Below are 27,223 nucleotides of genomic sequence, written 5' to 3'. Positions count from 1 at the left end.
AAAGCAAACCCGGGCTGAGTTTCTGGGGTGAGCTGGTGCAAGCCCATGTGCAGAAATGCTGCCGGCGCGGGCACGGAGCAGCCTGGAGCAGGGATGCCCTGTTTCCCCATGGGGTGCTCAGGCACACGTGCCCTCTTGCACCATCCCTGCCGCTCGCTGGAGCACCTGCCATGGCCAATAGCTGCTTTTTTCTGTCTGATTTAGACAGCGCCTGGAGCTTCAAAGCTCCCCAGCAATTTTCCCTTGTGCTGACTCTCAAGTATATAATCAACCCAATTTGGGGGTTGCTGGTCGGGTGCCAAGAGGCGGACACAACCGTCGCTGTGTAAAGCCTTCCCGCCTGGGTTTTTGCGGAGCTGTGAAGCTCAAATCCCTTGAGAAGTGCAGGAAGGGCTCTGGAGGAGCCAGGGAAGGGCAGGGCTGGGCAGGGGTGCGTTGGGAGGGTGGGTGGTGTTCTTGTCCCCATCTAATGCGCTCGTAGGTGGGGGAGCCCGGCGAAGCAGCCCCTCTCGCTGAAACGCCAATCAGCAAACATACCTGTTGCTACTTGTTCTTCACGCCCTTCTGTTTCTGTCGATATATTTCCTCTGTGAAAGGCCTGTGGTTGGGAGGATGGGAATTTGGGGAGAGAGGGGGCAGAGACACAAAAGAGGGACAAAAGAAGGGGGGAAGAATTAAAATCAAGACTATGGTGTGCTTCTTTTTCAGTCCAGAAAATCTGCCCTTTGCAGGTTGGCACAGCCCAACTGTTCCTGTTCCTTGGCAATTCTCAGCTCGGTCTCTCCGGACTGTGGAGTGGCTCCAAGCTGCTCCCACCCGGCACCATCCCTGCACGAGCAAGATGAGGCTCAGCACACGCTCGGACTCCCCCTGCACTCAGACTGGCCGTGGCTCCCTGCATCTCCTTCTCCCTTGCAAACACAAAAGACCTTTCATTGCTGAAGTACAAGTGCTGCTTCTGGGAATAATTCTGGGCTGCTCCGTCCTGGGTTGCCAGGCTATTGTGGTGCAAAATATCAGACAAGCCCATCTAAGGAACTACAAAATGCAAGTTCTTCTTGCAGGGTCTCTTCAGATGGCACAATGAGTCCTCTCACTGCCTTCCTTATTGTTCTTGTATAGACAGAATCAGGCACCCGAAAGAAAAAAAGATCTCATTTTGATAAAAATAAACAAATGCATAAATGTTCCTAGAACTCAGCAAATAGTTTCAGAGAGGAAGCTGCCCATTATCAAAACAATTGAAAAACAATCCTCTGTTTTCCTTCTTCCCCGCTGAATTAATTGGAAAAAACATTTCTACTTCTGCAGTTCCCCGAAACCTCGGGAGTTAAAGCTGGTAGAAATAATTAGAAGCTCTCTGGTTTTGCAAAGCTACTCACCCTTCATACAGCACTGCGATTGTGTAGGAAATTGCCACTACAGCTGTCAGCAAAAGGCCAGCTGGGCTTGCATGTCTGTTTTGAAAGAGAAGGAAAAGATCAGGTAAGTACATGGGCTTATGCAAGACCTGGTTTAGAAAGCGAAATGAGACACTGGGCTCCAAGAGAGCACTCTCTTGCTCATTAAACAGAAGCGAACAAAAGGGTGGGGTTTTTTTTTGTACTTAATGTTAACTGTCTTAGACAGATGCTACTTGGCAAAGACTCTTCCCCAGCCTACTTTGGCGACTTCTTTTAAGTCTGATCCCTGCACGTCTCTGCTAAGAGAGCTTCTGCTTTGATGCTAAGTCCTGAGATTATAAGGCTGTTTAATAGCTGAGCAGCTGCTTACGTATGGCTGTGGCTCCGAGCCAGGGCTATAAGGGAAATGCCTGATGTGCACAGAAAGATGGGCCACCCAGGGCGCAGGAGGCACCTGCCAGACGGAGCAGCGTATGGTACCATATACATCAAAACAGCGGCTGGGCCATCGCAGGGCTGGGATGGAAAAGGTCCCTGCCTGCCCTGCAAAGGGTGCTGGGCAGGTGCTGCACCGGAGCTGGGTGCGTGTGGGCTCAGATCACATTTAAACCCATTTTAAGACGTTTTAGGAACACATTCTATTGCCTCCCCAAGGCCCAGCCGAATGGTGTCCAAAAAGGGGTCATTGGGCACAGCACGGGGCACCGATGGCACCCACAGCACTGTCTGGTGATGGGCAGAGGTGCTCCAGGGCTGCAGATGCAACGGGGATGACTGTTCCTTTTAGCACCGCGGCCAAAGAATCGGGACCAAAAAGTCCCCATCACCTCCTGCTCTGAAGAGATGTCAACAACAGCTGCGAACCTGCGCTGCCCACGTGAGGACACTTCTTTGATGCTTGGCCTGAAAGTGTTTGCAGATGCTAGCAAAGGCAGTGGGGGCTTTACTAAGGCCCCAGGATTTCAGCTGATGGGTTACAGTCCCCAAACCAGCTGCTGAGACCACCCCAAAGCATGCAAATTCCCCCAGGTGAGAGCGGCCACACCAGCAGCCACTCCCCACTGGCTAAGCCAGCACCCAGGAGGTCCTGGCCCCATCTTCCCAGCAAAGAGCTTGGCTGCATCTGGCTCAGCACCAGTCACTCCCCCAAAACACCCTTTCTGCATCTTGCACCTCCAGCTAATGGCTTCAAGTGCTGCGCTTAAGTAGGACACTGCTGATTGCCTTTAATTGCTGGTCACAGCTCAGCTGAGGGGAACAAGAGCTGGCTGTCAGCAAAAAAAAAGTACTTAGCTGGTCCTTGGTGAGGATAAACATCCTGCAAGCCTTGTGTGAGGCTGGTCTTGTCAGGAAAACATGCCTTCAGAGCAGAGACTAAACTATCTAAACCTGGTTCTGGACCTGCTGTCAGGTACCGCCTGGCCACATCAGTTCCTGGAGAGACACACACACAAATCTTTACCGTTTCACTGTTTCCATTTTGCACTAAGTTTTTCCCTCATTAGGAAGCATCGGGCAACTTCTTCCTCTCCCAACCCCCTGCTATTACATGCTTAGTCATGTCTCCTCCTTGATTCCTATCAGAGAGAACAAATTTGCATGATTGTTTGTTGACAGCAAGACCTCTAATTGCATCATTTGGCTGCAGTGCCAGCTCTGATTTACACAGCCTGTTGCCATGAGTTAAAACACTTCCCTACCAAAGATACACAAAGCTGTCCCCAAACAGCTAATGCTCTATTTGTCTTTCAGGAGAAACGAGGCTGCTCGAAGCGGGCGATGAGAAGCACTTGGGTGAGTTGTTTCTCTCCTCTTATGAGCTTGACCTATTTATTGGGCAACAGCTCGTGTTGTAGCAGGCAGGGTCGACAGGAGTCAACCATAAAGGTTTTGTGGTCCTGGTAGGACTTTTTTTGGGTAGGAAGTCTGTATGTCCCCAACCCTTGCTGCAGCTCCCCATGGCTGTGGGTTGTCTGCAGGAGCCATGGTCGGGGCTCACATCCTTCCCCACCGGCCTCGCTGGTCCTGGGTGTTGGATGTGGGACACCCGCTTTGGCCCTTCTTCCTGAAGCTCCTGTTTTCATGGTGACTGGTGGAGGTGTATTTGTGTATTTGACAGACACGTTTTTGGCTGCAGAGCTGCCATTAGCCAAACCAGGGACAGCTGCAGTATCCTGCCAGGGAGAAAAGAGCAGCTCTCGCCCCATGCGATGCTTTTAAGTTTGGACTGGAGTCGTACGGCAGGCTGGCTGCTGTGTGGCCAGGCTCGCTTACGTTATGTGCTATGTGCCCTTACAGATGAAAATGAATCAATCCTTTGGTCTCTGATACCATGATATGGAGTGTGACACATCACTGAGGGAGGACAGATATGCTCTATGCTTTGGTTCTGACCAGAACCAGACAGCAGACACATTCCTCCGGCATCCCTCCCACTACCACAGAGCTGGGACGTTAGCTCTGGCCTCTGAGGGCAGACACCGAACATCTTCTGAAAGCCCTGGGACCTCAGAAAAGACTTGGGACTCCCAAAAAAACCTTCAGCAACACGAGCTGAGATCCTAGGGAAGAGAAACAGTCAAACTCATGGCATGAAGGGTTGTGCAGAGCTTCCCCAGGGCAGGCAGGCGGTGTCCTGGTGCCACTTTACACAGCTCCAGCAATTTGTTAACAGCAATTATTTGTCATGCCTCACTGCCCTTTGTGGTGGCAGCCTTTTAATGAGAAAAAGGAGGCAATCACACTGTTGTCTTGAGCTGCTTCGGGCCGCTTTTGCCCAGGATTGTGGTGGAAGACCAAGCCATGTGCACCCGGTGCAAGGTTGCTCTCTCACGGGGGCAAAGAAGGGATTTCTGCGACAGGAACAGCTCAGGAGGGTTCAGCTGGTTCTGCAAAGGTTCTAGGAAACAGTTTGATGCTGATCTTAAATAAAAATATCCTTATAATTCCCCCTGGTCAAATTCCTCCTTCTGTGCTGTGGTGGTGCTGGTTGTCTCCAGTTGTGGTGTGGTACGGGGCAGGGGCTCATCCTGCCCCAGCCCCACCCCCCTCCCCGCAGCAATATCCACGCTGCCATCGTGCCACTGCTGACCCCACGGCTGGCTCTCCCACCTGGCACTGCCACAGCCCCAGCAGCGAGCGAGCTCTGGCTCTCAGGCACCATTTCCCAGGGTTTAGACCCCATCCAGTGCCGTGGGTCTGCCAGGAAGGCAAAAACAGCTTCGTGCAGTCGGCGCTGACAACACCAGGGGGAATTTCCAGTGCAGAATGAAGAGCAGCAAGGCTCAGTGGAGACAGGAGAGAAACCATCAGCTTTACTTATTACCAGGGGCCAGAAAGCGCCGCGCACGTGGCTGAAAAGGTGACCAGAAAGTGGCAAAGCACTTCATTTTTTCCCACTGAAGTAGAAGAGAGGCGGTCACACTCCGTAGCACCAGTGCAAAATATCTAGTGATAAAGGCCTGCAATGCTCTATGGGCTCCCTGTGTGACACAGCCAGGGCTTTTTCTCCTGGGCAAATAAATAAAATCTGATATTAAATGAAAACCACATAAAACTTGTTACACAGAATAGAGTATATTGCTCATTTACTGCTAAATTACAGCCTATTCATTTCCTCCTAAGCAGGCTATTAAGCTGTGTTGTATCACATGAGGAGTGTTTCGGAAGTGTTATCACCATGCAGTGGGGGAAAGGGTGTGTTGGCTTGTTTTGCTTTCTTCAGAGGTAATTACAGGGTCACACTGATCCCCAGTATCAGTGCCCTGCCCCTGCCGAGTGACACCCGGCGTGAATTTGGCCCTGACTGTTGATTTTTCCACGTGCAGAGCCTGCCAAGGACTTCATTCAGCTGCAGAGCATTTGTGATGCTTCCTCTCCCCAGCACTCGGCCGTTATTTATTTTTCTACAATTAATGCTGCAAGTCTTTTATGACAGCAGAAGATTTTGCACACACAAAAATAGTCAGAAGGCGAGAAGTCAGGGCATGTTGCACTTTCCCTACCATTTTTTTTGCTGACTGCCATCACCAAGAGCTTCTTTGACCCGTGATGCAGCCCAGCACTTTATGCCCTGCCAAGCAGACCCCACGCTCGCCCTGCGACCGGTGCTGTTTGCAGGGGCACGTACTCACATGAGGGACCAGCCCAGGTAGACAGCTGTGCTGCCCCAGTACATGGGATTATCCAGGATGCTGAAGGGGAAGCTGGTCACTTTTGCTTCCATCAGGATGCCAAAGTAATCACCTACAGAGCAAACAGAGGGTTTCTGGTTAGGCTCCATGAAGCTGGGAGCTGCAGGGGGCTTTAGCACACTGATACCCTCCCAGTGCCATGGGGCATCCCTGCCAGGGATGCAGAGTGAAGGCAAACGAGGGGTTTTGCTGCTGACTGAGAAAACAGCAACAAATAGGTTGGCTGTTTACTCTGTGACCATCAGCTTTTCTGGGAATGGCTCTTTGCCCACCAGGAAGGTTTCTGCATTGCAATGAGGCTACAGCAGCCACATCCCTCATGGAGAGGCAGCTCTTGAGGTCCCAACTGGTTGATTCTGGCTTTCTCATTTGAAAACTGCCCATCTGGTGCCACTTGACGAGGAAGCAAGTGCATAGGATCAAATCCATTTAATGGGGAAATAAGCCCAGTGCACAGTAATGGTGTTTCGAGATGTTATAATCACGACTGCCACCACCAAATGCCCTCATTCAGTGTCACCCTTATCTCATAGTTCAGAGAATTTCTCAGAATTTCAGAAAATAGCACCTCTGCCTACAAAACGCTCAATTATCAGCATGATGATGATGATAATAGGTGACTGTCATCTGTAATGAGGAAAGCTTTCAGAACTGTCAGCATCCAACCAGCTTCCTATCTACCTCGGAGTAATCCTTCCACCCTCCTGAAAGGAGCTTGGAAAAGAAATGACAAGCAAGATGTTGTGCAGCTTGTGAGGGGAATTTTGGGGGGACAAAGGGCCATCTCTTCTGACTTTGACTGGTCTTACAAGCGAGACCACAAAACCCAGCAAGGCTTTTGCTCCGTGTCCAGTGCACAAGACGTAACATCAATCAGTGAGGAGCAGTGCCGGTCCATCAGCCCAGGGAGCTGCCACCACCCTGGGTTGTGCTCCCAGCTTTGCTGCCAGCCTGTTCCCTGACCTTGGGCAAGTCTCCTCCGTCCCTCCTGGTGCTATTGTGCACCGATCATAACATCAGTCTTTCTTATAGCGCAGAGGGTGGTGAGGATTAATGTATGGTGAGAAAGTGCTCTGAAATCCAGATAAAAGGCATTACAGGAGTGCAAACTATTCAAGGTTATTATTATTACCTGGATCACAGTGTAATTTCTTTGACCTCACACGGTGCAAAAACATTTATTTCTAAGGATAAACAGTGCCTGCCCAATTAGACAATGCTTTTGGGCTTTAACTACAGGCCACTAAGTGAGATAATTGCCTGGTATTCATACTATATGTTCTCACAGTTACTTGGCAATGCATCTCTGAGATTGTTCTGGTAGAAAGAACACATCACCCCCTGCCACAGCCCATTTCTGTGCTTTCTTATGTGTCAAAATGCTTCATTATACCCTGCCCGCCCTCGCCTTTGGGCTGAACACTTCGCTCCCCAAACAGCACGGGCACTGGGGAGGTTTGCACAAAGCTCTGGGTCTGTGGGGCTGGCAGGGGCTTATCTGAGCCTGGCACTGGTGGGGCCATGGGACTCTCCGGGCTGGCTCCCTGCAAGCAAGAGCACACAGCACTGGGGGAAGCAGGCAGCTCCCCCAGGACACAAGCTTTTCCGAATGTAAACCCTGCCTCTAAACCCACATAGGTAAAGAAGATGACCACCAGAGAGGACCTGCAGTATTTTTATATTCAGGCAGGTGCTGAGGGAATGGACTGGTTTACACAGCATCAGCTTAGACATCTCCTGTGCCTCCATTACACCCTCAAAACAGGAATCTGCTCCTTGTCAGGCTGAGGGACTTTGGTGTCTAATTTGGAGTATTTTTTGCTGGAAGTCAGTGTAAGCATCTCACTGCACAGGGTAGGCACTTTGGATCATGGCAGCAAAAAGCCATTTGATGCACTCTGCAGGGACCCCCACGATCCCTGGAGCCCGACCTGGGCTGAAGCACCACCTCTGCTTCCCTCTGGCTTCACCATAGCCCAGTGACAGACTTCGGTCAAGTCAGATTTACTTGAAATCTTGGTCAGCGCTGGAAGGAACCGTGCTCAGGTGCAAGACAGATGGGCTCAGACAGGCCCAGTCACCTCTTGGTGCCCTCAGCCTCGGGGAAGCCGAGCCTTCGTTACTACATTTGTCAGGAAATAGAGCAAACAGCGAGGTAGACGGCGCCGAAAATGCCCGAATCCCTGCGAGGGCATGGTGCAGAGACACGGTGCTGGGAGGATTGCTCTGCAGGGGATAAGGCTGCCAGGGCAAGGGGCCGCATCCAGCCCCTGCACACAGAGGCTGGGGTCAGTGCTGTGTGCGGGAGATGGGTGGCACAGAAAGGTTTGGTGCAGGAGGGTGACTCACGCGGCTGCCACTGCATCGTTTAGCCCACACTTAAGAGACAGAGCGTTCTGAAGCCACTCCAAAGCTTAAACGTGCTGTTAAAAAGGAATCTAACAGGCAGCCTCGATGCAGTCTCTGTGCCCTGCCTGGTTCAGCCCTCATTGCTGTAGGAAAACCCAAAAAGGAAGGGTCAAGTGCTGTTCCAATAGGTTTTTGAAGTGCTTGGGTGTCAGAGGTTCTCTTAAAACTTCTCTCGAGCTCAGCTATTGACCGTGAGCAGCAGCTGGATGCTGCTATAACCCTCTTCTTGCCAATGCAGCACAGCCTTTTGCTACCTGCAGTCAGAAGTGCTGTCACTGCTGGGGGACCCTGCTCCTCCCGCAGCACCAGCACAGCGCTGAAACCCTGCATGCAGGAGGGCGTTGGAAGTACTAGTCCCAAGAGAGTCCTGAGCAAGAGAACATCCCACATGAGATCCTCAGAGACCTGCAGACCCCTCGTCTTCCCACGGCTGGGTAAGAAACCACGCTCAACAGTGTTCTCCATTGAGTGGGCTGAGTTGCACTCATGGCAGCTCGCACAGAGCTGAGAAGCTGCTGTTGGTGCAAGGATGGACGTTCTGCAGGGCTCCAGCTGGGCCATGCCTCTGTGGCACAGAGTCCCGAGTCAGCCTGGCTGTACCAGCACATGGTTTTGGCATCTCCCCACCCTGACTCAGCTCTGCCCCGGTGCCTGTCGTGCCCCAGCTAGCAGAGAGAGCTGGCCTTGCTCCCTGGTGCATCAGGCAAGGCCTGGAGCCGTGCAGCCTCAGCCTGGGGTGCTGGTGGCAGGGAGAGCCTCCACCAGCAGAGAGGATGGAGCAGAAATGCCCAATACGGGCCACTAACACCTGCCTCTTCCCTGCCCCGGGGGCCTCGGGAGCCACTGGCCGTGCAGAGCAGAGGGGGACAGGGCCACTCTCACTGCTTACGCTGAGCCTGACTCACTTGTTTGCTTTTCTCCAGCGGTTCAAGTCCAGTGGATCCTCCTGTTCGGATGAATCAGGCTTTACGTAAACAACCCCAGACCTGGCTGAGCTTCAGGAGCATTCAAGCAGCTCTCGCTGGCGGGTACTCCTGCACCCGGCCTCTCTGGACACGTCTCTGCAGGCACAGCATCACTCCTGGGGGCTGGGGGTCATTTTGGAGGGTGCTGGTGCCCGGTAGCTGGGGGACAGGGGTGTAACACAAGGCCAGGAGCAGGGCTGCAAAGATGAAGGGTGCGGGCACACATTTGGGAGTGCTGAGCTCTATTTCTGGCTGCAGGATCTTGGCCAACTCAACACATTTCTTTGCAACTCCACTTGAAACCAGGAAGGCTTATTACCTCCCTCTTCTTCCTGGCGACGCTGCAGGGGCTAATTGAATTTGGTTTGTAAAGCACTTGCAAAAGCACAGCCTAAATGCAGTGTCAAAGCTGGGGCTGTGATTATTTCAGCCAGCGGGAGCTGCCCCTTTCCTTAGATATTTATTGTTTCTGTCTCTATTTTATTTTTTTGAATTCCACACATACTGGCATGTTTTTAAAGTCAACAATGCTAATAGAATTACTCTCTAAATGTGAAAGCAGGCACAGTGGAAAATGCCTTCTGCCATAAAGCGGCAGATAAAAGAATCTGTCAACGAACATCAGGTTTATTGCAGAGGGAAAAGCAAACGAGATCTTGCCTTGGCGCATGTGTCGAGTGGGTGGGGGCTCAGATCAAGGCTGCCGGACAGCTCACACCCGCTGTGCCAGTGCTGACCTGCTCGCGGGATCCCTTTTCTGGAGGGCATTTGGACTGCCAGATGATCAGCTGCTTTCCAAAATTTCAGGCTTGACACTGAAGGTGATGGTATCGACTGTATAAAACCACAGCACCATCTTCTTCATGTGAGGTAACGGCATGGTTAGATCGCACTTTGGTATCATAAAGCCGAGACCAAATCTAACAGCCCTGAAGGCAAGGAGGAGGAAGTTCTTACAGGACTCTGCCCTAGCAAAAGACCCCTGCAAGGATTAAATGCACTTTCTAGTTAAGCTGTTGAATGTTCAGTGCTTACCTAGGAACGTCCCGGTGAATCCCAGTGCTAAGAAGCTGGAGATGACAAACAAGGTCCCTAAAGCCAAGATGGCCAAGCCCAAGTAATAGGCCCAGTGGGAGTCCAAGCCCTCCAGCTTCGGCTGGCTCTTCATGGCTTCTGTGAAGCTGTCAGAGAGACAACAAGGGCTGTTAAAAGCAGCAACTCATTACCAACATCACCCACCTCTCCCTGGGAGATGTGGAGCTTTGGGAGAGGACCTTTGCCAGGTCCCTACTCAACCTCCTACCAGGAGAAGTAAGGAGCCAAAGCCTTGTGACCAGCCAGGGCTTGACCTGGGGCAGCTACTTCTACATGCAACCCTTGCTTGCTCCTGGAAATACCAACTCCACTGAAATGCAATATCAAAAGCTTTGCCTTGCTCACCAAACCCCAGGTTTCATCATCACCGGGAGCTCTGGGAAAGACGCCCTTGCAAATGCTGGAGGCTGTGATGCCTCAGCACAGGACTTGAAAGGTTGGGAACAATCGGCTGGGTTATCTCATGCTCCCGCCTCCGTTCCTCTCCATCAAAATATTTTGCAGCGTTCATGTGTTAGCCACGTGCCCAGGAGTGATTCATGGCTGAAGCCTGACAGGCAGGGGGAGGATTGGAACGGCGAAAGGAAAATACTAGAGACACACATTTTCAAGTGTGAACACAGCTTCTCAGCTCCAGGCTTGTTCAGGCATTTCAGGTCTGACCTTCCAAATACTCATTTGTGAGTGGAATAATTGTGACCCCTCCCTTCAGCCCCCTGAACTTTGCCCGGAGCAGGACTTGGCAGGCTCAGCATCTCACATAGCTCCGATACAAACGTATGACGACAAAGGAGACAACACTGTGATTAAAAAAATGCCCATTAATAATAGTGAGAGGAGATAACAGACCTGCAGAGCTGTACACAGTGTTTCTCTGCATGTTGCTGACATATGAGGTAGGAAACTTGGAGCTTTTTTTCTAATGAGCACCCTGGAGGCTGAAATTCAAGTGGAATAACAGCTCTCCCACGCCTCTGGCCACCACTGCCTGCCCAGGCCAGGCCAGGAGAGCTGCTCCTGCCCATGCTCCCAGGCTCCTCAGCTGGAAAGTGCTTCCAGGATATTACCTGCAGGGCTTGGGGCAGTTTATTTCCCCGATGTCCAGCTTGCCCAAACTCTGCAAATCCTTGGATTTTCTCTGTTGTCCAAACGAAAGCTGAGAGAAACAATCCTGCCAGGCTGGCTGGTGGACAAGCAGCTGGAAACACACCTTTCAGAAGCTCAAAGACCAGATGGCAAGTTACATGCAGCAAGCAAAGTCCAAGATGATATTTAAACCCCACGGTTTAGGGACCTGGATGGTATGTTTTGTTTTCCTTGGAGCTCATTCCTACTAGGTTTTCTACTGTCAGGGATTTTTTAGGACCCCAGAGCAAGCTATTTAATCTTCACTTTAGACTGGAGCAAGGAAACAAAACATAGAATAAATGTAACGTGCTTGGGAGCAAGCAAGAATACAGCATCTTGGTGATTTACACTCTGTCCCCCATGCTGGAATTTACAGGGAAATTCCCTTTTCCAGGGAGAGGAACGACAGCGTGGCCCCGGGCAATGTAATGGCACATGTCCCTGGGGCTGGCCCTCCTCCAGCTCACAGCACACCTCCCTGTGCTCACCAGGCTTCCATCGGTTTAGCTTCAAATCATTACTGACGGGAACACACAAACCTGGCTGCAACATGAAACAGCAGCAGCAGCTGTACAATCCTTTGCATCATTTCCCTGGGATTTATTTTTAAGTGACACAAGTCTCCCCTATGAGGAAACCCAAATCTGCATCCCTGCTACCAGCGCAGGAAAGCAATCCCCCTGCGGGCATGTGTCTGTCTGCCTGAGCAATCCTGGCCTGGCCCTGCTCTCAAAGCACAACGTGACATCCCTGGGGATGCTCTGGAGCTCTTTGCTCCACAGAGGAAGAGCTGGTCCCTGCCTGGATCCCAGCCCCAGCGAAGAGATGGTGGAGCAGACAGAGGTACAGCCAGAGCACAGCGCTCAGAGGCAGCTTCTCCCTCCGGATGAGCTGGATTCACACCGTCTTACATCCTCGAGTCTCCTCTATCCAATGCTGGTGACCCGACTTAGCCTCGGAGCATGAGAAGAGCAAAGGTGGCTTCAAGAGTGTGAACTGGTTGACTGCGAATCAGCCTTGGGAGGTTTTGCAACCAGCACGTGATGTGGTTTGTTTTGGCAAAGCTGCCTCCCTTGCTCCAGATGATCCCATCCTTCCTTTTCATGGTTGGATAGGCCTGCGTTAGTTATCCTCATCAGCATGTCTTGCTCGGTCCCCTGCTGTTTGGCTTACAGCTAGAGAGGGAGGTGTTTGCACGGAGATAATGGACTGCCTTTCCCTCTAGTAATGTTTTATATCTTCCTAAACACAGTCTCTATTTGCATTAAACATGATGCGCACAGGAGTTTTCAGAATTGGTAAATAAACCTTTTAAGCATTTATGATGCTGGGCCATGACAAGCAGCACCGAGTCGTCAATTATTCTGGCATCCGTGACTGCTCCTCGGTGGCAGGGGAGCCTCACCGCGCTGCGTTTCACCCTCCCTGGCAGGGGGAGGACAAGGTGTCGGCCATCTCCCTTGCCGGGGGAGCTAGTCATGCAGCCAATCTGTCATGAAACCAGTCCCTTTCACCATGTGCCTCTGAGTCACGTTTGTTACAGCATTTATTCCTGGCTGCACGACAAGGCAGCAGCCCAGCTCGGTACCCAAGAGGACACCAATTAAAGCCACACTTTGTCCCAGTACCTGAAAATGCTTTATGTGCTGAGCAGAGTGATTGCCATGGTGAGGAGCATCCCGATTACCAGCGCAGGGGAGGGGGAGTGGGCTGCGACCTACTTTAATCACATACCTGGCTGCTATCACGAGGACGTCTGCCACTAAGCGGGGGGGGGGGGGGGGGGGGAGAGGGGCGGGGAGGGGGGCAGGGTGTAGGGCCTGGAAGATGCCCCCAGCTTTGGAAAATGGAAACTAGGGAAATGAGGCTTCCCCTGACCTCTCCCCACACTTGCCAGCGTGAAGCATGACACCAGAGACATCCATTCTCCACCCCAAAGAGGGAAAACCCAAAACCATCAGCTCCACTCTGGCCAAATTGGCAGATTTGTCCAGTTCCTGGCAGGGTGGGAGCAGCCGTGGTGGCTACAGTCAGGCTGCACAACTGCCACAGCGTGCTGCAGGGCTGTGCACGGGGAAGCCATGGCAGCAGGCATCGTTCTGCCCCCGCTTCCCAAATCAGAGATGCGCTTGCTCAGACACTCACCCATCGCTATGCGCGCGTCACCACTTCATGGGAAATATAGACTGGTTTGGGTTGGAAGGGACCTTTAAGGGTCATTTAGTCCAACCCTCTGCCATGGGCAGGGACATCTTCAACCAGATCAGGTTGCTCAGAGCCCCGTTCAACCTGACTGTGAATATTCCCAGGGATGGGGCATCTACCACCTCTCTGGGCAGCCTGTTCCAGTGTTTTACCACACTGGTGGGCTTGCATGAAGAAAGCAGGAGGAAGGAAAATCAGCTGCAGGTCCTCTCGCTGGGACACGGAGAGGACACGCAGCCAGGTTTGCACAAACAGGCGCCGATTTAGTTCAACCAGAGAACGGCAATTCCAACACTAGAAAACTTATCAAACCTACAGCCCAAAATACATCCCCGAAGGCCACATGGAGCACAAAGCAAACCTAGAAATACTGTACTAAGAGAGAAGCAGAGCTTTTGAGGTCTCTGGGCCTCTCTCAGTGGCCCACAGCAAACATATCTTGTCATCCCTTTCTTGTAAAGGAGGGCAAAGACCTCATCCAGCAAACTGGGTTGCTGCTGGGAGCAGCCTAACAGTGCTCCCTTTGCCTGATCCCAAATATCAGCCTGGAAACTGGGGCTGGCAAATGCAACTGAGGCAGAACTGGGCCAGGGGTTGGCAAGCAGCGGCCAAGGTTTCGGTGGCAGCAGCCACCGCTGCAAGGTGCCACACTCACCGTGCGGGATGTCGGTCCGTCCCCTGTGTCTGAGGTTTTGTTCCTCTCGGCAAAAGGAGGCAATGGGGGTAAAACCATCCGGTGGTGCCCAGCAGCACACACTGGAACAAAAGATCTTGTTCATTTGAAAAAAAAGCAACCCCAACCACTTTAAAAATCTTCCTGCTGATACCACCGGCAATTGTTAGCCTGGTCATCATCTTCACAGCTTCTTTTGCCAATAATGACTTTGCTTTTCTGCCAGCGCTGTTGTGCATGTTATTTAGGTCAGTTGGGGGCTGTGGCAGCTTCTCCTGCCACCTCACATGTCAGCTGCCTGGTTTCCTCATCCGGATGCCCGGCAGCCGCGCCGCTGGGGGCTTTTCCCAGCCAGCCATCAGAGATTGCTGGCAGCATGGCTCGGAGGGGGCATCAGCTCCTTCAGGCCACGCTCGATTCCCATCATTGAACTTGGTCACTTCTGCACAAAAGGCCACATGGTTCTCAGATCGATACCATTTACACCATGCTCGTTCATGGTACTAGTTCACAAAATTAAATAGTATTGAGTGCAAAGGCACAAGGCACTACCAGGCAATGACAAACAAACCTTTCCTGGTCCAAAATCCTGTCCCAGGGTGGATTCATTTTCTTGGAATTGTCAGCTCCAAGCAAGAAGCCTGTCCATGCAGGAGGCAATACCCAGGGGGTAGCATCAACGGAGGACTTCATGTCAGCCAGCAGCATGGTACCCACTGACCCCATTGCCAAGGGCGCTGCCCTCACAGAATCATCATCATCAAGGTTGGAAAAGACCTTGAAGATCATCTAGTCCAACCATTATGCCCTCGCTCAGCCTCTGCGGGGCTCACTCCCACCAGAGGCATCACAGCCCTGAGCATCCCCCATCTGCAAACCCCCCTGATTCAGGGTGCGCACGTGGGTGTTGCCTTTACAGCTCAAACACCCCAAAACCCTTAAGGTGGGAAGTTCATAAGCATACAAAACCACCTGCACACACCTGCCCCGAGATGGGGAGTTTGCCAGGGTGTGCAAAAGGGAGCGCGGGAGGGCTGGGAGGCAGCACCAGTAGCTAACTGGAGAGCTGATGCAGGGAAGGATATCAACAACGTGGTGAGGCGGGAGAGAGCGACACTGGATGCGAGTCTGGAGGACAATGAAGGTTGTCACGTCCCATGTCACACAGATAACAGTCATAAACCGCTGGGGTAGCGTATGCAGCGCAGATAGTTCAAAAGTTCATGAATTGTTTTCACAGATAAGAGCCTCGGTGATGGAAGTTCCCTGCTTTTTGCAGAAAGAACACGGCTGTAATGAAAATAATCATTGCACCAAAGCAATTAAGGATGCTTGTCTTGTGCAGTTGACTAAGCAGGTCCCCCCTGGTCACAGGTCATTCTGGATTGCTTCTCAGAAACGAGCCAAGGCTGATAATGAAGCTCAGAGCTAGGAAGCACCTAATTGCTTAATTGAGCACAAGACATTCCTCTTCTTACACCCAAGGTATCTCTTTGGAGCAAAGCTTGCATGACAGCATGACGGTGCTGAGCTGGGGACAGGACCACGGCACAGACCCCTGCATGGGGCAAAGCAGCCACACAGCCCAGCTCCCAGGTGCTTTCAGCCACAATGCCAACCCACTCACAAAGTTTTTGTCTGTTCTGCCCTCCCCTCCTCTGCCCCAGCTTGGAGCCTTTCAAAAATTCAGTTGCAAAAAGGAAGCAGGTTTTTAAAAACAAGAGAGACAACCAGTAGGCTCCTCAATCTCTCCCTGGCAGCCCCCACCCACATAAAAAGTCCCTAAAGCACGCAGAGAGGAGTTTTAAAGGTTGAATTACAGCACCGGGGGTGGAGGGACCCCCCGAGGCTGCCTTTTTGCTTGCTATCAGCAGCCAGCACACTCTACGTAAGCAACCCCGACCGCCGTGCGCAGCCGAAGCGCGAGGCACAGCTTGTGCTTCGCCGGCTGGATTGCCTCTGCAGGGTTAAGGAGCGGAAAACCTGCTTTCATCAGTGTGCTCGAATACAAGCGACTCGGAAAATAAAATAAAGGGAAAAGCGAAATAGCAAGAGAGGGTGAGATGCGTCCCTCCCAGCATCACTGGCCACCGAGATGACTGTGCTCGTGTCGTATGACCCGTGAACCCCTCTGGCCAGCCGAACCCCCGTTTGGACCTGGTTGATACCTTCATGAAAGGGTAAGGGGAAGGATGAGTCCTCTCCAAACAGCACAACCTCTCCAGGCTTGAGCAATAAGCCCTGGGCAGTCCTGGAGCTGAGCTGGGAATGGAGGCAACGAGTCTCCCAGGTCCGTTTCAGGGCAACTACAGCAGTTGCTGCTCTGATGACCACCCTGAAACCATCCCATCACTCCCATGATTAAGGGCTTGCCTTGCTTGAACAGTCTCCAAAGCCTGCTAGCTGTCACTCGGGCCAAATTCAGTGCCAAGGAAAGGCAAGGGAATAACACAACCATGTTGAAACACCTGGGCAAAATAAACTTCACACTGCAACCATCTGAAACGGCTTTGGCCCACTGTGTGGACTGGCAAATGCAATGGGCTGATGTCTCATCCATGTTCTGCTGGGGGTGAGCTGCCCCATCTTTCAGGGACCCTTCTCCAAAACCAGAAGTCCAAGTTGGGCTTCTCCAGTTCCCTGGGTTGGCCCTTCTGTCTCCTTCAGGACCCACCTCATGGGCTGTGCAGGCAGAGCTGCCCCCAATGAGTCCCACAGCACTCAAACTCCTGACACAGAACGATGCCAGCCCTGGTAGGGCACTGAGGGGTCTGCAGGGGGAAAATGTGATGTACTGCTGGGACAGATGAGGCCTCTTTGGCTCTCCCAGCAGTCCCTCATTGGTGCCTCGCTATGACCCAGTGAGCCTCACTGACCACTGGGAACCGAGACTGCCCCTCCATCAACTGCGTTTTTAATTAAAGGCAGGCACAAGGCTTTGCATTTCATCCCAGACTACAACTATGTCATCTGTACAAGAGACTGCTGAGATATTCCCCAGCGAAATCCAAGCCGGCTGCGTCGCTAAGGCATCAGCGGAACACACACATGCCCTCCACATTGCCTGCACTCAATTACAGCCCCATTCATTGCAAGCTTTCTTACAGTTTCTGCAATAAGGAGTAGTTGGGACAAACGCAGAAGGGCAAGGGCAGGTCTTGGTGTCACTTCCAGGAAGGCAAAGCACTTAAATACATGTACAAATTCCAACCCAAGATCTCTGCGCCTGGGAAATTACCCAAAGTACTAAACAACCCATTAGCTCTGACCCTGGCATAATTGAATCTGGGAATTTAGTGAGAGAGTCTGTCTCTCCTAACAGCATTGAAGATAAAGCCTACCAGATCGCAGATAAATTGCTGGCATTGAGGAAATCTTCTGCAGTAAAGCTCTTTGCTGCACTCAGAACGTCAGAGGACGTATTCCCACGGTGTACGGTGCATCAGTCACACAATACTATTAGCTGGCACAGGTAGTATTTAAAGAGATTGCAGATAAGAGTTTAAAGAGACTGCTTGCTAAGTGCACAGATAATCCTGCTCTTCTACACAGGAAACTGCAGCTTCTTAAAAACAGGTTTAATTTTATGATTTTTACAAGAAAATTAAAGATCCATCCTATGTAAACAGCCCTTCTGTCACCTGGGCTGCTCACAGGGCAGAGGAACCACCCCCAGAGAGCAGAGCAAGGAAACCCATGACCCTCAATGGCTGTTGACACCGATGATTTTGGCCACGCTGCTGCATCCCTCATCTTTATTACAAATCCTGGAATAAATCTGCTGCTGGTTGAAGGTATCAAACCACGTAAAACCAGCACACTGGGGCTGGATCCAGCACTGCAGAGCAAATATCCCTCATCCCCCTCCCCCCTCATAGGGGCATTTCTTTGCATCAATACGTAGCAGTCGGTTTACTCCTTACCAATGGCTCCGCACACAGTTAAGCATCAGGATAACAGCGCCCAGGCAGTAGCAGGCAGCACGTGGAGAGCCGAAGACTTGGCTGAGCGCTCGTGTTTTGTGCTCCCATCTGGCTACCTGAAGAGACAACAGAAAACAAAGCGGGTGGTTGGAAGTGCCTGGGCACACGCTGCCCCAGGAGCGCGAATCCCACAGCCTCGGCCCCACGCGGGGACACACGCCACCTGCGTGGCTTTGTGTGAGAAGCCAGTGGAGGCCACTGATGGGATGTGGCTTAAACCAAGCCTGGGGATGAAAGCTCCTTCTCCTACCCATGCCAGCTCCAGCTAGTGCTTGCATTGCATATGCCCTTGCACACCAGGCCAGCCAGCAGCACCAAGAACCAAAAAAAAAAAAAAAAATACCCTACACATTAGTTTTGGGGAATATGAGGCTTGGACAACATGTGTGCAACAAGGCTAAGAGCATTCCTAAGGCTGTCCCTAGGCCACTAAAGCAAACAAGTCCCTGTCACAGGGCCTAGTATTACTCTCCTAGATGGAAAACATATTCCCAAGAGGGGATGGACCATAGGGACACCCAGATCTCTCCAGGCTCTGTCATCTCCTACACCCAGCCTTGGGGATCATACCCAGCAGGAACCCTTCCCTGCACACATCCAGAAAAGTCTGACAAGCATTCTCCTAAGCTCCCCTCAGGCAAGATCTACTAGCTTTACCCAGAGAACTGCTTCCACTTGTAGAGCCTGAACCAGCTGGCCTTCATTAGCACTCACCAATTGTAGCCATTAAGGTCTCATCCACACTCATCACCCTTCCCTGCACGGCTGTCTCAGTCCATTCCATACAGCACGTCAGTGACGGCCCAGGACTCACGTGTACGCAAGCAGTGTCTCCAGGGAGGCATTAGCATCCTTTACAGCACATTTTTCTCTGGCTGCAATTTTAAGCTCTGTGTTCTGCAGAAGCTGATGGGCCCCTGCCCAAAACATCTCGCAGCTGAGGTGCCCTCTCACCCTGTGAGGCTGCTGCATGCAGGTGCCTGGAGCTGCTCCCAAAATCTGCAGGGCTGGATCCACCCAAGTCACCAAATCCAGGACCCTCACTCCCAAGCTGACGAAAATCCTTACAGCTACTCTGTTTTCTACGCTTCCTGTATCCCTCAGAAAGCTGTCGTTGTATTTATTGCCTCTTTTAGGCTCCATTTTCAGGCGTCAAGCCTGGGGTTTGGATCAGACCCTAAATTCAAGCCAAGCAGAGCACACCTGGGCGATGAAGCGGGAGGTGGGAGTCAGCAGAACATCTCAACACCAATTTGCTTCTCAGACACGGCTGGCACTTCATTAGCTTCAAATGCACTTCACTCCCTCACATAGAGCCTGGGCAGCTTTTGGGAGGCACCTGCAACCCAGCTATTCATCTACTCTGAATGTATTTGGTAATTTATTGGCTCTATTTGAGCAGAGAAAGGCAGCTTTGCAGGTCCCGCTTTCTTCCCAGGCTGATGCAAAAGCACAAAGTGCTGCTGGTGGAGGGGGACTGTTGGCTTCAGGAGGGGAGAATGATGAAAACCTCTGATAAGCAGGGCACTGATTTCACATGCTGAGAGCTGATTCAATTAGTTATGCAATGATTGCTCTGAAATTACAAATCCACTCATGACAGAGAGAGCGGCTTCACTGCCTTTTTCTGGCTGGTATAAATAGTTTGTATTCTAAATTGAATTTAAAACACCGTGCGTCACGCTGCTGCTAAAATGGGAGCTGCTGTTTGAATGCTGAGAGAGTGGAAAAAGAAATATAGGATGAGTTACCACCTTAGGAAAGTCAAAGGAAGTGACCATACAGGTGACTGAGCCACAGATGGAAAAATGGAGCCACATGCCAGTTATCTGTACCAACTTCCTAATTCCCTGGAAATTATTCTGGTGGCGTTTGTACGGATGGCAGCTCCTGGCTCGCTTTGAGAGCTTCGCAAAGCATCTCAGCCAGCGGCAAAGCTGAAGCTGAAAGAGAAGGCAGCGGCGCTGGGATTAGAGGGGAGAGCCCGTGTGCCTCTGGGAGCTGTTGAGGGAATTACCCTCGCTTTTAGAAAGGCCCATGTGGGCAGCGATGGAGCGCAGTGGGGCGAGGGGACGCGTTTCCGAGCCCCTCAGGACAGCAGCTGGCTCAGCTGCATTGGGATCGCTCCCAGCACAGCCTGGCTCACGCTGCATCACGTCGCTGCTGACTCCCCGGCTGGGACCGAGACGCCAACTTTTATTTAGTTGTCACAGCTTTAGGATGGGACCCTGGGCTCCTTTCCGAGCCCACGTGGGAGTCATCCCGAGGAAAGCAGAGTGGGAGCCTGCGTGGGGCTGGAAGTGGTGGCGCCCGCCAGGCCCCGCGGCGCTATTTCAGCAACAATTAATTTGTTCCGGTTCTGGTTCTATGCCGTGAACAACCAATTAGTTCTGGCTCGGTTCTAATTTTAGTCATTTCTAGCTAATATTAGCTCTTGTTCGACCCATGGCTGCGCAGCTGGCTTAATAGTTTTATAAAATCATGAGCCGACGTGTTATTATTTACTGCATAACGGATGCAAAATGCTTTCAGCATCCTTCGTGGCTGTGTGCGGGATGCGGCAGGGCTGAGACCACCAGCCCCCTGGGGAGGGCTGTGGCTGTTCCCGGGGAGCTATTTGCCCTCCCAGCTGAGACCAGCACTGTGCTGCCCACAGACAAGTGCAGCATCGGGAGGGAAAAAGCCCCACACCACAGCTGTGCGTCCCAGTGAGGGAGGGAAGGGAGGATTTTTATTTTTCTTCCAACCTCCGAGCTTGGAAACTGAGTTATTACAAAGTTTCCTGACTTACCCAAGGGTCAAAGCAATAGAAAAATTCAAGGCTCCTTTTCCAAAGCTCCCAGCCCTCTGCTTTCACTTTAGGGATACTTGGTGAGGGCTGTAAGTAATTTTTTTAATGTTTCCCCCAATGCTCGTTATTGAAATAAATCAATGAGCGGATGTGGCTGCAAAGCCAGGGAGTGCTCTTGGGTCCCATGTTCTGCCTTTGGCAGGCCGTTTCGGCGCTCGCCGGGGGCAGGCGCAGCCAGCTGATGTTCCCAGGGAATCGTCTCTTTCTCGACGTAAATTTGGGACTGATTTCTGCGTAACCAAACTGAGCCACCTCCCCAACTGCTCGGGCAACTGCGTAAACAAAAATGAAAGCACCGGCACGTGTTCCCCTGTGGCTGTCCTGATGCAAAATGGCAACGTTCTGAGTTTTCTTTTCTTTTCTCAGGCAGGCAAACCTTCCTGAGCCACCTCGAGAAGGGCCACGAATAACCGTCCAAAAAGCAATTTAATCTCACAAACCTGTCTCTGCAGCTGATCAACGGGAAATGCTCTTTACAGCCCTCTGTGCATGGCAGACCATTGCCTGTCATTAATATTTAGTATTTGTTTCAAGGAAATTGATTATTTTTGTCTGCCATCCAGGGAAGCTGGCTTTTGAACACGCTACATTTTAATTTGCTCAACCCTGGCTCTGAAATAGAGACTTTGTGCTGTTTTGCATGACTCCATTCCTGTATCTGGCTCGCCCCAGAGATGGGGAATGAAACCAGGTGGCCCAAAGGCTCAGGTTAAGGGACATTTTGCTTCTCGATACTAATCAGCCAGTCTATGTCCTCGCATTGCCCCATTGCCATAGTATCCAAAGAAGACCGTGCAGGCGCTAGTGAATTTAGCCTTGCGGCATGCCTGGGAGACTGGGATGGATTAGCAGCTCCCTTCAACCCAAGGGAAACTGAGGCACTGGGGGGATGAGGCAAATGGTTTCCCAGCTCTCTGAGGAGCGGGGCAGAGGGGCTGTGCTTGCATCCCGGGAAATCCTGGAGCCATCGCCCACCCAGGGAGATGCTCTGTCCACTTCTGGGGATGCTCTTGTCCTGGCCAAACTGTTGGCACAAAAATGTTCAGTGCTCAAGTCTGGGCTAGAGAAAAGATGAGGGCAAATTTAGATGAGATATAAGGAAGAAATTCTTCCCTGTGAGGGTGGTGAGACACTGGACCAGGTTGCCCAGAGAAGCTGTGGCTGCCCCCTCCCTGGAAGGGTTCAAGGCCAGGTTGGACGGGGCTTTGGGCAACCTGGGCTAGTGGAAGGTGTCCCTGCCCGTGGCAGGGGGGGTGGGACTGCGTGGTGTTTAAGGTCCTTCCCAACCCAAACCGGTCTGTGATTCCGTGACAGTGAACAGGATATGCCACCTTCATTGTACCTGTCTGGCAGCATTTGCCAGCATGAAGGTTTCTGTCCCACCATGTGGGATCTAGAAAGCAGCCTGCTGAGGGACTCAAAAGTCAGAAGTTCTATGAAAAGCCCAGAGGAAGAACAATCAGCTCCCTGGGGCACGTCTGCGCCCTGGTCGCAAGAGGATGCACGTGCATAGGGTGAGGCCTGGATGCATGGATGCATGGATGATTCAGCCCTAACTCAAAAAAACCCATTCAGACAAAACCAACCTGAGCAAATTTTTTATCTTTGTCCTTCAGTCTGGCCTCTCCCAGGCCAGCCGTGGGGGTACGTCCTCCTGTGGGTGCTGGGACAAGAGAAACCCTGACTCTGGATTTAGATGGCTCCATGTGAGCATCTCCCAGTGGGTGAGATGTGCCCTGGCTGGCTCATAACCTGACAAAAGGACAGGAAACCTGATGTTACCTTTATTTCATTTACGGGGACCAGAGGCACCAACCTCTTCCCCTGTTATGAAAAATCCATTTTTCCTTTCTGATTCCCTGGAATCCCTCATTAAAGCACGATGTTCTCTGTTCTCTGTCACTGCTTGGATGCTGGAAAACGACCCTGCTTGCAGCTATTACATTTATCTAAAAAACAGGGAGGAAAAAGATACACCTGAGCACCCAAATTCTGCCTGTGGTGCTCCCAAGAGCGAGCGGGGAAGCAGAGAGCCAAGGCAGAGTGCAGCAGCAGAGCAGGCTGCGATGGAAATACACGTCCACAGCCCGCCTGTGAGCACCAGGGCTGGCTGACCTTTGCCGAATGCCAGAGGAGCCAGCCTCTCTGGCTGTCCCAAGTGACCGCAGAGGAAATGAGTGTGGCCTGACCTTATCCCTCCTAACGAACCACGCTCGAGCCCCTCTGCAGTCAGCAGCACTTAGTGCAGATTTATTGACCACGTGCTGGTAGGGCAGCACTGGTTCAACACCATGGCCAGGCTGAAAGCTCCAGCCTGGGCTCCTGGGGCCACTCAAAGCAAACGTCCGAGTGCTTGTGCAGCTCCTAGGTCAGAAAAATTCAGCTTTTCTAGAAGATTGCAAACCTTAGGAGAGATGGGAGGGGAAACTGCAGGGCTGGTCTTGGGGAGGACTGTGCACGGCAGCCTCAAGGGGTGTGTGGGGGCAGTTTCTGCAGCTTGCTAGCACAACACAGGCACGGCTTCGTGTCCCCGGCACAGGAACAGCACCAGCCAAGGCTGGCATGTGCCCCTGTGCAGCCTCATCCGAAATATCAGCCCACCGAGCGCCCACCCGGCACCGGGCACAGGCTTTCCGAAGGCATGTGCAAAAAACGCCCCGGGGACCAGCGTGCCACTGGCAGCAAGAACATGATTAGCAGGAGCTCTGGGCAGCGAAGGCAGGAGAAAAAGAACAGAACAAACCACGGTTTAATTTGTACAAGCTGGTAATTATAGTTGCTATCTGTCTGAAATCTCTATTGAGTTTATTTAAATATGTTCTCCGTGAAGGCCATTCAGACAGGAATTATCAAGGTGTTGCAGCAGAGGAGATAATGCCATGCAGTTTTCAACAGATCAAGGGCTGATTAGGAGGAATTAATTAGCTGCTTAAACAGTCCTTGACTCGCTGCAGCAATTAGCCGTCACCTCCCCGCAGTCACGTTCCCCGTGCAGCAGCGGCGGCGATACACAGCGCCCGTCAGCTGAACTGCCTTCCCCGCGCCACCGGTGAGCACCGGGCCAGCCCTCGGTGGGTGCGTGGCCCCGGGGAGTTGCCCTAAACCCGCGAGGTTTAGCCCACGGCCAGGGTTTGGCAGACAGGCAGCAGAGCACTGGGCTGCGGTGACCCCCTCGCACCCGCCATGACGCTCATCGCTGGTCGGCAAAGCGCATCCGCTGTGACTCCCAACACGAGGCAGACAACCAGTGTCTTCCCTCTTCCAGCCTTCAGTGGGCCAGTCCTCGTGCATCCCCCATCCACCATCTCTTACGTGCTATGAGCCACCAGTTCTCAGCTGCGTTCCACCACTGGGACCAGCTGATGATCCAGCAGCACTAATCCCACGTGTTGTCGCTTGCCGTCCCTTTGGCATCACCAAAATGCCATCACCCCCACTTCTGCCCACCCGAGCTATCACCCAGCCTCCCCAAAGCCCTCATCTCACCCAGCCCTGCCTGCTGCAGCCCCCCGATCCTGCTACAGACCTGCTTGGGGACTCTTGCTGCTCACCCTTCCTGGCATGGCCCATGGTTGCGGGACCCGTCCGCAGGGCACAGCCGAGGTGGGCACCAGCTCCAGGTCTGGCTGGGGCCAGGTGCCACAGGGCAAGTACTTTTTCCCTTTCAGTATTTCTTCACTGAATATAAAAAAGGAACTGCTGAATGGGAAAAGTGAATGGGAAAAACTGGTGTTGCAGAGCTACCTGGGGAAAGCAGGCGGAGCCGTCCCTAGGCAGACACGTTCCAGAGACAGGAGGAGACGTTGGCACTCAGGGCAACCATGAGACCACCTTCTGTCCCTCCTGCACCCCGGGGGAGCCGGTCGCAGGCTGCCAGCTCCTGCCAGCACCCCGATGGGCTCTACTTTGTTTAATTGCTTCCTGCCTGCACTGGAAAAAGCCTTGGCAGCTCTGGACTACCTAATCTAGGGACCAAGTTACTCCTCTGAAGGCTTCTCAACTTGCAGGCACTCAATTACAGAGAGCCATGAGATGGTAATGGAGCCCGAAAGCTTTTTAGCAAATGATTAAGGTCCTGTGAAGTTCCCCAACTAAGTACTGGGGCAGCAGCTTCCAGTTCATGCAATTAAAATACTGAAGCGATATTAGAAGAGACAAGCACCGTCTTAACAGTTTCATGTGAGCTCTAAGACAACGCAGGCTGGAGACTTTGCCCACACAGCTTATAAAGGTCTTTTTTATGGTAATGCACCAAGATAAGATGGACTCAGAGATGGTCTGCTGATGAGCAACAGGCACTGGGGACAACAGGTGACAGCCTGTGCCACGCACGTGGAGCCAGAGCAGGGTGGGGACTCCCGTTGGAGCCTGGAGGCTCCAGGCACCCCGATCTGATGGGCAGAGACCTGACACATGTCCCAAGATATGGGGACAGGCCAGTTCAGCCACAAAAGGTCTCCCTAGGAGGCCGCACCAGTTATTTTTTTCCCCTTTCCCACTTCCCCACTGGTACGATGGCAATAACAGCTGTCAGCAAGCCGCAGCTGAGCAGGACAGCTTAGCTCATCCGTGTCTGCCAAGGGCTTTCCGTATGGAAAGGAAGGCGTCAATTTGACTCAAGAAAGACTTTTCCATTGCCTTTCACAGGCTCTGGATGGGGGGGTGGTTGTTTATTTCAGCCAAAAGAAACAGCAGCGGGGTTTTGGAGAGATGGGGTTTCGGTATGTAGACTGGCTACGCAGTGATACCACGGCATGGAACAGCCAGTTGGAACGATGGGGCTGTACACCCGGGTGACAGAGAGTTTCACGGAGGGAAAAACCACACATTTGCAGGCTCTCGCAATGGAACCGGAGGCTTGGAAAGCACAAAAGGTTGCAAAAAAATGAGAACATCCAAGGGGCTGAAGAAGTCAACAAGTGGAAAGCAGGGCGGGCTCCTCTCCAAAACCAAGGGGAAGGTTGGGGAGCTGCAGCGCTGAGACAAGCCGGTGTGACAAACCCTTGCTGCCTGCAATGCCCATCACCCAAACGAGTGAGTTAAGAGGATGAAACACAAGCTGGAGTCCCTCTTCTAGTGACTTTTCCCCGACGAAGCCAGCGCACCGCTGCTGAGGGGGTCAATGGGGTCCAGTCTGAGCACTCTGACATAGGGAGAAAAGTGACTCCAATTCTTTAGAAGTGGAAAGATGACTGTTAAAGAAACCCAGCCTGCCTCCACCATGTATGAGTTTAGCTTAAAAAATAAAACGCCCTGCATCCATTCCCAGTGAAAGTAATTGGACTGAAATGGTACAGGTCACCTCAACCAACAGCCTTGAGTTGCGGAAACAAAACAAGCTGGCAGGTAAACAGATAAGGGTTTCGTAAGGACTAGGTACGCTTTACCTCAAAGCCATCCCTTGAGATTACCTCCACACGGGTCTTTACCTTGAATCCACTCATGATAAACAGCTAGATAATAAATTTCATTTCTCTAATAGTGTTTATGTGATTTGTCAAAGTACCATCTCATTAGCTGGTTGCAATAAAAACAAGACCTTGCTTAACGTGCGCCAAGGCAGCCCAGGTCCATCGATGTTCCATGAGCCACATCCTCTTCAATAAAAACAAAAATGACACGGAATATGGGCTGTATTTGATAGCAATTTCCAACACAAAACCTGAACAGTTTCTCCTCAAGGCAAGGCGCTCATGATTTATGTCCGAAGAGCTGGAAGCTGAAGGCAGGTGATTTCGAGTAACCCAGAACAAGCTGTGTTAATTAATTTTGAGAGTAGGCATAGGGAGCCCTTATGAGCAGCTTTCTGAGAGTAAAGGGGAAGGACGATGAGCTCCAGCCACATGGAATCAAGCTGCACAGCCCAAACCAACTCTCCCGGCCAGCAAAACCCATGGAAAAAGTATTTACGAAATAATGATTTCTCCAGAGCACAGCACGGGATGGGGAAGGACCTTTCCAGTCCCAGTCTGGGACATGGTGGGGATGGCCAAGCACCGGCAGGGACACGGGCTGTGTGGGGGAATGGGACCCACCCAGCTCCTCTAAACCAATAATACAACCAAATAAAATAATCTCCTGAGATTAGGGAAAGGCAGAGGCTTTCTACACAAGTATTTGGGGCTCTGCTGGAGCTCAGAGAGAAGGCAAGTGCTGCCAGATGAGCATCTCGTGAGCAGATCAGTGAAGCACTTTGCCCAGCGCTTTGCCGGATTTTTTTTTCATCTTCCATGCCCAGGTGACTTGGCCCACACTCAAGCTTCCCATTGAACACAGTTTCCATCCAGAAAACCACAAACCTCATATTTTCATACATTT

At 52.0% G+C, this 27,223-nt stretch overlaps 1 protein-coding gene across 3 annotated transcripts in view; it reads right to left on the bottom strand.

The window, feature by feature from the left end:
- Nucleotides 1-27,223, bottom strand: part of PEMT (phosphatidylethanolamine N-methyltransferase) — a 43,299-nt gene that overhangs the window by 1,681 nt on the left and 14,395 nt on the right. For all 3 annotated transcript variants that reach the window (XM_074886185.1, XM_074886184.1, XM_074886182.1), the window contains exons 3-7: nucleotides 17,995-18,110; nucleotides 10,006-10,151; nucleotides 5,537-5,648; nucleotides 1,383-1,457; nucleotides 538-598 (exon numbers count right to left, since the gene is read on the bottom strand). In XM_074886185.1, the coding sequence (XP_074742286.1) occupies nucleotides 544-598; nucleotides 1,383-1,457; nucleotides 5,537-5,648; nucleotides 10,006-10,151; nucleotides 17,995-18,110 (504 nt within the window). In that variant the 3' untranslated portion in view covers nucleotides 538-543. The remainder of the gene's footprint in view (nucleotides 1-537; nucleotides 599-1,382; nucleotides 1,458-5,536; nucleotides 5,649-10,005; nucleotides 10,152-17,994; nucleotides 18,111-27,223) is intronic.

The sequence above is a fragment of the Strix uralensis genome, chromosome 16 (genome assembly GCF_047716275.1).
Source record: "Strix uralensis isolate ZFMK-TIS-50842 chromosome 16, bStrUra1, whole genome shotgun sequence".
Taxonomy (NCBI): Eukaryota; Metazoa; Chordata; class Aves; order Strigiformes; family Strigidae; genus Strix; species Strix uralensis.
The sequence above is the reverse complement of the archived record's forward strand: the minus strand, read 5'-3'. Positions and strand labels throughout refer to the sequence as shown.